This window comes from Myxine glutinosa, chromosome 7 (assembly GCF_964187855.1).
Source record: "Myxine glutinosa chromosome 7, kmMyxGlut1.1, whole genome shotgun sequence".
NCBI classification, from domain to species: domain Eukaryota; kingdom Metazoa; phylum Chordata; class Myxini; order Myxiniformes; family Myxinidae; genus Myxine; species Myxine glutinosa.
In genome coordinates this window covers 96,154,037-96,164,281 of record NC_136267.1, presented here as the reverse complement: position 1 = coordinate 96,164,281, position 10,245 = coordinate 96,154,037, and the positions used below count along the sequence as shown (strand labels likewise).

General features: G+C 46.0%; 1 protein-coding gene across 1 annotated transcript in view; it reads right to left on the bottom strand.

The window, feature by feature from the left end:
* Positions 1-3,130: 3,130 nt before the first annotated feature.
* Positions 3,131-10,245, bottom strand: part of LOC137431442 (ras-related protein Ral-A) — a 39,600-nt gene continuing 32,485 nt past the window's right edge. The window contains exons 3-5 of the mRNA XM_068122764.2: positions 5,724-5,932; positions 4,686-4,860; positions 3,131-4,309 (exon numbers count right to left, since the gene is read on the bottom strand). Coding sequence (XP_067978865.1) covers positions 4,181-4,309; positions 4,686-4,860; positions 5,724-5,932 — 513 coding nt within the window. The 3' untranslated portion in view covers positions 3,131-4,180. The remainder of the gene's footprint in view (positions 4,310-4,685; positions 4,861-5,723; positions 5,933-10,245) is intronic.

Here is a 10,245-nt window from a genome sequence, read left to right as displayed (position 1 = left end):
TCCGCAAGTCGGTCGGAGCGATGAAGAGAAGGACAAGTTCTGGTGTGTAACAGAGAATTTGATGGAAAACGTGAAAGATGAGGAAGTTATTGTGGTAGGAGGAAACCTAAATGGACATGTGGGAAGGAGTATAGACGGTTTTGAGGGAGTTCATGGGGGTTACGGATATGGTGTGAGGAATGGAGAAGGTGAAAAGATTTTGGAGTTTGCTGATGGAGCTGGTTTGTTGATTTGTAATATTCAGTTCGAGAAAGAGGATAATAAGCTTGTTACATACACGTCAGGTGGGTGAACGACAACCGTTGACTACCTGATGGAGCGTAGGCGAGATAGGGGACACCTCCAGGACACAAAGGTGATCCCGGGGGAGTAGGCCGTTTCACAGCACCACTTGGTTGTCTGCGACATAAGGGTGAAAGGTTCGAGGAGAGCTCGGCGGGTGAAGTACCAACCGAGAATGAAGGTGTGGAGGTTGAAAGAGGTGACAGTGAGGGAGGCATTAAAAGAGAGGCTGAGTATGGTAGAGGATGATGTGGTTTAGCTTGAAAGTGGTTGGATGTCAATGAAAGATAGTCTGTTGGGAGCCGTTGGTGAGGTATGTGGATGGACAAAAAGACCACCGAAGCACTCGGAAACATGGTGGTGGGATGATGAAGTTGGAAAGAGGATTGACGAGAAGAGGAAGAAGTTCAAGGAGTGGCAGAAGGCGAAGGATACGGAGGCAGAAAAGGCAGAGCATGAAAGTTATAAGGCTGCAAAGAAAGAGGTAGCAAAGGGTGCAGAAGGCATGTAGGAAAATGTTCGGAGAACGCTTGGATTCGGAAGAGGGTCAGAGCGGTATTCAGGATTGCAAAGCAGATAGCGAAAGACAGGTGTGATGTGATGGGGGTGAGTTGCTTGAAGGATGAAGTGGTACAAATCATTGTGGACCCAGATGGAATTAATGGAAGATGGAAGAGATATATGGAAATGCTGTTGAATGCAGAGAATGAATGGGATGGCAACATAGAGTCACCCAGTTTTAGGACCGGTAGAGAAGATAACTGAAAAGGATGTTGAGGAAGCGATAAAAGCAATGAGTAGAAAAGCGGGAGGGCCGACGGGAGTTGTGAGAGATATGTTGAAGGCAGCAGGAAATTGGGGTGTGAAGAGAATGACAGAGATCTGCAATCTGGTGGTGAAAGAAGGCCGCATTCCAGTGGATTGGGAACCGAGTACCCTCGTCCCTCTATACAAGGGGAAAGGTAACCCTCTGGACTGTGGCTCGTACCGAGCGATAAAGTTATTAGAGCATGGAATGAAGGTATTAGAAAGGGTGTTGGAGAGGCGGATAAGGAAGAAAGTCAAGATCAACGAAATGCAGTTTGGATTTATGCCAGAAAGAGGAACGACAGACGCGCTTTTTATTGTAATGCAGTTGCAGGAGAAGTACATGGAGAAGGGGAAGAAGTTGTCTCTTGGGTTTGTTGATCTGGAGAAAGCATTCTATAGGGTTCCACGTGAAGTAGTGACATGGGCATTGAGGAAGTTAGGAGTGGAGGAATGGTTCATCAGAGTAGTGATGGCAATGTACGAAAGAGCACACACAGCTGCAAGGACGAAGGACGGGAACAGTGGTGAGTTTGAGGTGAAGGTGGGAGTCCATCAAGGGTCGGTACCAAGTCCACTACTATTTGTAGCCGTGATGGAGGTGCTGGCTCGGAATGTAAAGGAGGGTTTACCGTGGGAGTTGTTGTGTGCAGATGATCTGGTGTTGATTGCGTAAAGTATGGATGGACTGAAGGAGAAGATGAACAAGTGCAAGGATTGTAAGGAGACAAAAGGTCTGAAGGTGAATATCGGAAAGACGAAGGTCATGGCAAGTGATAAAGCATGTGGTGAGGTGGAAAGAACAGGGAAGTGGCCGTGTGCAGGAAGGGTGTCGGAGTGAACTCCATTCAATGTACAATGTGCACTGAGCGGGTTCATCAAAAATGTAGTGGTCTGAGAGGGTCATCAACCAGTGTGGCAGCTACATTCAAGTGTAAGGTGTGCACAGAGGGAGCTGCAGATGGAGGAAATGTTGAATTGGATCTTGGAGATGGCGTGAAGCTGGAAGGTGTGAAAACATTTTGCTGCCTAGGAAAGCCAGACTCGGCAACGGTTGCTGGAGTGAGATGTGCATGGAAGAGGTTTCGGGAACTGAGTGGCATGCTGATGAGGAGGGGAGTGTCGTTGAAGCTGAAGGGAAAGGTGTATGCTGCATGTGTGAGAAGTGTTACGATTTATGGGAGCGAGACATGGGTAATGAACGTAGAGCAGCAACGAAGGCTGAAAAGGGTGGAAATGCGAATGGTTCGGTGGATGTGCGGGGTATCGTTGAGGGAGAGGAAGACAAATGATGAATTGCGAAAGATGATGGGAATAGAGCCTGTGATGGATGCTGTGAAGAGGAACAGGTTGAGATGGTTTGGTCATGTGTTGAGGAAGGATGAAAGTGACTGGTTGAGAAGAGTGATGGAAATGAATGTAAAAGGAAGTAGAGGACGGGGAAGACCGAGAAAGACTTCGCTAAAGGTTGTGGAAAAAGAATCCCTTACCCTTTGTGGCTAATCCTAATGCTTTGTCTCACGTGACCCACCCTGGAGCCTCTTCCCCCATTCAGTATAATTGATGGATTGTGAATCCAAACTAAAACCCACTGCTTGAAAAAAATTAAAAACAGAACTACTTAGCCACAACTCAATGGAGTATTGCTCGCCGCTAAAGGCTCATACCCCGGCATCACATGACTCTCCTGGAATCGGTGGACACATCACTTTGCATAATTTTCATTTCCAGCAATGAGGCCAGAATACAAGGCCTGTTGCTCATGTTACAAACAGGTTGATGGCCTGTTTCTTAACTGCCCTCTGACCCTCCCATTGTACTCCAGAATGCACATGTTCTTCCAGCAACTCCCTCCCCAGTTAAACGTGCAAAATTCAGCCTTCAAAACTGAACACCTTAACTGGTTTCTCTTTTCTCCCACATGTGGAACTGCCTTCTTGAGGCCGTTCAATACATCCAAGTGTCATTTTGGATGATCTGAGTATTGTTTCGGATACCGCAAAGAGCATACATACAGTTATGTATGAGGTGGGCTAGTTCGGCACGTTCCAACGCTTTATTTACCAAATCGAGACCAAAAGTGAAATGAATGCGACATTCAAGCAAAGTGGAAATCTTTATCACAGCATAACAGGAAAGGGAGGCTATAGGAATCTATCCAACATCACCAGGCTGGATAGTCATAATTTGGTTCTCGTTCTCAATTAAAGAAATTTTTTTTTTTTTTTTTAGTAATACATCACTGCCTCACTAATGCAGTAAACATAACGTTCACGTCAAAAGACAAGCTTTCCCTATTAACCAATACGATAATGAATTTTTAAAGCATTTACAATTGGAAAGCTGTACTGTGTTCAAGACCAATATAATGTATTATGAATACATTTTCTTGGTGACAAACAAACAAAGGGTCAATTGGGCAAAAGTGACGTCATATATATATATATATATATATAGTGGAACTCCCCCGCATCTTCAAAAGCAAACGTGCAGTTTTGAGGCACAGTACAAGTAAGGGTGCACAGTGCACTCTGGTTAAAAAAAAAAAAAAACAGATGAAGGGATGCAAATCCCACCAAAATAAAGTTGAAAGTGCGTCACGTGCAGTATACAATTACTACAACGCACGCGTGCATTTGTTATAGCAAAATAGTAGGACAGCAACTGGAGAGCTTCATGGACTGGAATGACAACAGCCAAACCACAGGGTGACAATAGCCAAATATCAATGAGTGTTTCTAACTGGGCAAAGATTATCTGTTTGCAATCCTTCCATTCTTCAAAATGTTAAACACAAACAGACGTTTAAGCACCAATGTGTAAGTAAAGCGAACACTCTCACGCAGCAGGTGGTGTGAACTCACAAGGATGCTCCGAGAGCGGTACTGGTGCCGACACCGTGTTGAACCTGTTGCCGAATTAGCGGCCATTACTGCTGGCAAGTGCGACTTTACTCAGGTATTACAAAACAGAGATGTGGTACGATAGAAAGAGGTTGGGGGGGGGGGTGGGAGAGGGGCATAGAGTGACGTGTGTACAGACAGAAATCGTTGTTTTCAAATGCAAGGGTGTTTGCATCTCGCAGTAAAAGCTAGTGCATACAACATCGCTCACGCAGCCGATCCATGAAACTATTACTCGTAGCTACCCTTTGACCTCCCTTTTGTTTTCCGTCATCCATTTTCCGCTTGCGGATTTCACGCATCAGGTCAAAGAACACCTGCAAGAGAAATGAAGGGGCAGAGTGTTGTGGACCAGTTATGACCGGAACTCACGGCTCATCGTCATTGCGAGCTCTAAGTAAACAGGAAATGGAAGGGTCATCAAAATGTAATAAAGATCATCCAAACTTAGGTGTGTAATAGTAGTCATTTTTGGTGAACAAATGCCAATTTTGGTGAACAATCCCGTTTTAAAGGACATAAAAAATTAAATAAACAAAAATAAAAATCCATTGAGCCAATGGAGAGAAGTAAAGTAAAACTCCCTATTATGGGCAACTTATTTAGTGTCACTATAGCCAAACCTTTTCGCACAAAATGTAGAATTTTCTCATTCAAATTGTCCACAGAATGTATACGTCAAAGCCACATCACCTTGTCCACATTGGAACGCGTCTTGGCAGAAGTCTCAACGTATGAGACCCCCCAGCATTCCGCTCGCTCGCGTGCGGTCTCTGCTTGAACCTGCCGCCTTTCTTCAAGGTCCGACTTGTTTCCCACGAGCAGGAAGGGGACGCTCTCATCTTCCTTCACTCGCAAAATCTGCTCCCTGGGCGGCATCCGTAAATGCACAACTCAATGCCATCCGAATATATCGTCGGTGAGCATGTGATAGTACTTGACACTTTCCACAGTGAGGCTTGCATGCCAAAATTGTAATGTTAACGGCACATGATGGAATGAGGGAAGAAGGAATGGCTACTTTCTTCAGCATTTTGTTTCCCCCCAGAAAAATTGTGCTGGTCACAGATCGGTTCAAAAGCCGAAAGTATCTGCATCTGGACCCGAACCAAAATCTAATCGGATTGTTATAGTCACCTAACCAAGTCATCCGCCTCGTTTTATTATAATCCAACCACATCTTTAAGACATAATGCTATCCATCATTTTTGGCCCAATCTCTCAATGGTGAAGAATCACTTTAAAATTCTCAGATCCAGATCCTGATGTTCACCAAAATTTAATCATTTAGTCCAGGTCGCATACCCAACCTCTCCACCAAATTTCATCCGACTCCGTCCACAACTTTTTGAGATATCCTGTTCACAGACAAACAAACAAACAGATAGGGGTGAAAACTTAACCTCGGTCCACCTATGGTGGCGGAGGTAACTATTTTGACAATGCTTTCAATGCAGGAGAAAAATTATTCTTTGCATCAAGCGATTCTTTGCAGCTTTTTTATATGTCAAGGCTCATGAATGTGGAAGGAATGGGTACAAGGTTGGAATTGACAAATGCCAGAGACAAGCAGGTTTACAGACTGACAGTGGATCTAAGGGAAACAGCAGAGCAACAGTGAAAAAAAGGGAATGGGAATATGGAGCAACAGGAACTGAACCCAGGTAATGGAAGAACCAGTTGAGCAAAAACTCTGGCACCTTCCATTCTCACCAATTCCAGCATACATACCTGAACTCGGTAGTAGCGTTGAAGGATTCGTGCTCTGTGAGGGAAAAGACGCAGAGGAAGCCCTCCCCACTGCGGAAGTAATTATCACGGATGGCAGCATAGTCTTCCTGTCCAGCAGTGTCCAAAATGTCGATCTGCACCTTCTCCCCATCCAGAACCACACTTTTCCTGTAGCTGTCGGCCTTTGTTGGCTCATAGTCCTCCACAAACTACGCAAATGGAATTAGACCCAAAGAGCAACTAATTAGAGAAAAGGGTTCACACCTACATTTGTTAGTACAAATGGCTGTTGAAAATTTACTCACTCGCTCACACAAGACTAGGTTGTGATTCCAATGAAGATGTTTTTGAAAAGGTAGCTCGTTCAAGGTAGAGAACAAGCTAGTCCCCAAAAGGTTGCCAGCTACTTTGATAATGTAGCTTGCAACTTCATATAAACAAACTTAATCACAGAAAGAAAAAAAAACTAGAGTCCATAAAACACATTACCTCATGCTTTCATGAAAAACAGGGACATGGGCCGGGTCTATGAGCGGCAAATTTGATTGGTTGAGATGATGCAAAATGTCGTAATGTTTTGCCCAAGTTCTGCTAAACTTAAGGGTTTGGAAAGAGTCAAAGTCGATTTGTGTTCTACATTGTTCAACTATATAATTCAATAAAAATAAAACATTTTAAAGGTCGTAAAAAAAATTTCAGGAAGTTTACTGCCATTGATGGTGTCTTTTACACCACCTTATTTAACATATTATATTAGTTATTCGTGGCAGTTATACGAGTCCTTTATGACATCCTTAAAACAGTAAGTTTCCTGTTTAGAATGATTTTTAATTTTGCCTGACTGCCACACAGGCAGACAGAATAACAAACTAATAAAAATGAATGAATGAATGAATGAATAAATGAATAAATAAATTTTTTAAATCAAATTAAATTGCACCTGTGTCCAAAGGAAGGTCTCTCTGCCAATCAGTGCGTCGTTTACTCGTAGTTTTTCGTGCCTTCCTCACGTCCCGCCGCTTCTCCTCCAATGAGTGAGTCGCTTGTTGGTGCTGTTTCGCGCCCTCCGCACTGATTGGCAGAGCGTCTCGCGCCTTTGGTGTTATGTCATCGGTCGGTGGCCAATCAGTGTGGCACGTCCTTCACCTTCCCTTCCTCTCCAATCAGTGCTCTCGTTGCTCGCCCCTCCCCCCCGGCCAGTCACGAGCCTTCCTGGGTGTCTCTCACCCTGCCTGTTCGATGTTTGCTGCCCTGCCGGTGTTGTCAGCCCAAGTGCGTGGTCGCTTGCTGTTTGTTCTTCCGGTCAGTCATTGTGAAGGGGGATTTCATTAGTGTGGTGTGCTATAGGGCATAACTAATATATGTGTTTCAGATTTTTTTATTTTTTTATTTTTTTGTATACAAGATCGAGGCTCGTGAAAGAGCTAACATTAATCACACAAAAAGACAAACCGACACACAAAACACAAAAAACAAGGGGAGCGGCAGACAAGATGGGGAGAGAGGGGGAAGGACACAAAAGAGAGGGGGAAGAGGGGGAAGGACACAAACACAACATTTGAGAGCAGGGACATCGGGAGGACTTGGGGGGAGGTGGGAGAGGATTAAAACATATGAACACTGCAAGGACTGGGGTGAATTACCAGGGGTAGAAAAGATCAAGGTTTTCGATGGGGGAAGATAAGAGATGGTGGTGAACAGCTGTTTTAAAGACCTGGAGGGAGGAGTGGGATTGAAGGGAGTGGGGGAGTTTGTTCCAGAGGCGGGAGAAAAGGGGAATGAAAGAGTGAAGGTGAGCAGAGAGCCTAGACTTTGGCAGTTTAACCATAAGAGGGTTGCAGGCAGATCTTGTGCGACCTGAAGGAATATTGGGGGGGACAGAGCACAGAGAGAGCTGGGGGAGCAAGGCCGGAGAGGAGTCGGTAGAAGACAGAAAGACCACCAACCTGCCTGCGGTGAGTGAGTGAAAGGCCCTCGGCGTTGACTACATCGTAGGAGATTCCAATGATTCTGAAAGCCTTGGCCTCAACAGCGTGAAGCCGAGCAAGGTGTGAGGCAGGAGCACCAGCCCAGAGGGGGGAACAGTATTCCATTGAGCTGCGGATGAAAGCCTTGTATGTGGTGAGGAGCTCAGGTGTGCCAAGGAAGGACTTCGCACGACGGAGGATGCCCAGTCGGCGACTGGCTTTGGAGGCCAGCTTGGAAATGTGGTTTTCCCAAGAAAGATCATGGCAGATAGTGAGACCCAAAAGCTTGAGCGACAGAACTTCTTGGAGGATTGTTGAGAAAGTAGATGGGAGGGTTGTCCAGTCGGTCCTTTTGGAGAGACATTGTAAGAGTGTGAGATTTGTCAGGATTGAAAGACATGTTCCACTTGTTTGACCAGTCTGTGATTTTGTCCAGGTCTGCAGAGAGTGAGGAGGCTGCAGACTGCCGATCTGAGGGATGAGGAATGGAGCGACAGAGAGTAGAGTCGTCAGCAAAGAGATAGAGAGGATTTTCAAGAGTCAGAGAGATCATTGATGAAGACCAGAAAAAGCACAGGGCCCAGAACACTACCTTGGGGAACTCCAGCCTGAACAGGAAGAGGAGATGAGAGAAACCCATTCAGGGCCACACGTTGACTACGACCAGAGAGGAAGTCCGCCAGCCATGCGTGGAGATTTCCGTGGATACCAAAGGAGGAGAGTTTGGTGAGCAGAGCAGGGTGCCAAACCGTATCGAAGGCACGTGAAATGTCAAAGGAGACAGCTCTAATTTCCTGTTTGGCGTTGAGGACCTCCATCCATTGTTGAGAAAGCAGAAGCAGCATGTCCAGAGTAGAGTGACCAGGTCTGAAACCAAATTGATGATCACAGATCAAGCCATTGGAGAAGAGGAAAGATTTAATATCTGAAGCAATGATGGATTCCATGACTTTGCTGATAATTGGGAGAAGGCTGATTGGTCTGTAGTTGCTGGGATCTGTTTTTGCACCTTTTTTGTGCAAAGCGGTGATGTTGGCTGATTTCCAAGCAGATGGCAGATGACCTTGAGCAAAAGAGAGGGTGAAGAGAACAGAAAGAGGGAGTGAAAGAGCAGAAGAACATGATTTTAGGACCCGTGGGCTGATGCCGTCAGGACCAGTTGCAGAATCAGAGTCGAGGGTTGACAGAAACGTTTCCACCTTGTCAGGAGGAAAGGACACAGAGTCCAGGAGCAGCTGGGTACGACTGGGTACGGTGGGTACAGAGAGGGATGGGTTTGGGACACAAGATTTAGAGGCAAACACAGAGTTGAGGCATTCAGCTTTTTCACGTGCGGAGTCAGCCGTTAAGCCGTTTGAGGTGAGGGAGGGGATGGAGGGGATGGAGGGGGAACAAACACCAGAAACAGATTTGACCAGACGCCACCAGGATTTGGAAGAGGGAGACAGATAAGAGAGTTCGGTCTTGAGAATGGTGAGATATTGTTTCCTGGCTCTCCTGAGGGTGGACACACACTTGTTTCGGGCTTTGTGAAAGGAAATGAGATTTCCTTCCGTTGGATTTGCTTTCCAGGAGACGAAAGCAAGTTGTTTCAGGGCAACAGCCTCACCACAAGATTCCGTGTACCATGGACGGGAGGAAGGGTATGACAACTGAAGACGAGATGGTATAAATCTGTGCATGAGAGAGAGCAATTTACTTTGAAAGAATTCCCAGGACGAGTTGATGTCAGAGGCGGTAGAGATGGGAGACCAGTCCAGATGATTGATGGCTGCTTGAAGACCATGCCAGTTGGCCTGAGTGAAATGCCAGACTCGTCGACGCTGAGGAGGCTCTCTGAGAATGGTCAGAGAGATGTCCACTTTGACAAGCACATGATCAGATGAGCCGATTGGAGCAGAAGAAGAGCAGCAGACATTTTCAGGGAAGTTTGTCATAACCAAATCCAGAAGAGAAGATGCTCCGTTGACTGAGATCCGGGTCGGGAAATTGACAGATTGTGTCAGTCCCAGTGAGTCGCAGAAGTCCTTTGCTGAAGAGCCATGGCTGGTGAGAGGTACCCACACCCAGCCAACTGGCATGGTGACAATTGAAATCACCACATATGAGGAAGAGAGAGTTGGGATGGGTAGATAGAAGTTGGTCCATATTATCAGACAGTGAGATGTAGATGGAGTCATCGCTGATTGGTGGACGGTACAACACACATATGAACAAAAGGTGGGAGCGAAGGGGAAGCCACAGCCAAAGGTATTCCTGGGGGTGAGGTGGAGAGAGGGCAGTGGAGGGCGAGTGAGGAAGAGAGTTTTTTTATAAAGATAGCAACCCCACCTCCAGGACGAGGCTCAGGTCTATCATACCGGAGGAGGGAGTAACCTGGGAGAGATACCAAGGCATCAGAGACATCATGAAGGAGGAAAGTTTCTGTTAAGCAGATCACATCTGGTTTGTCAGAAGCAACCTGTATGGAGAGGTCAGTCAAGTTTGAGCGAAGGCCCCGGATGTTTGAGGTCCATACCGTTAATGAAGAGGAAGGGGGAGCATCGGGTCCAGAA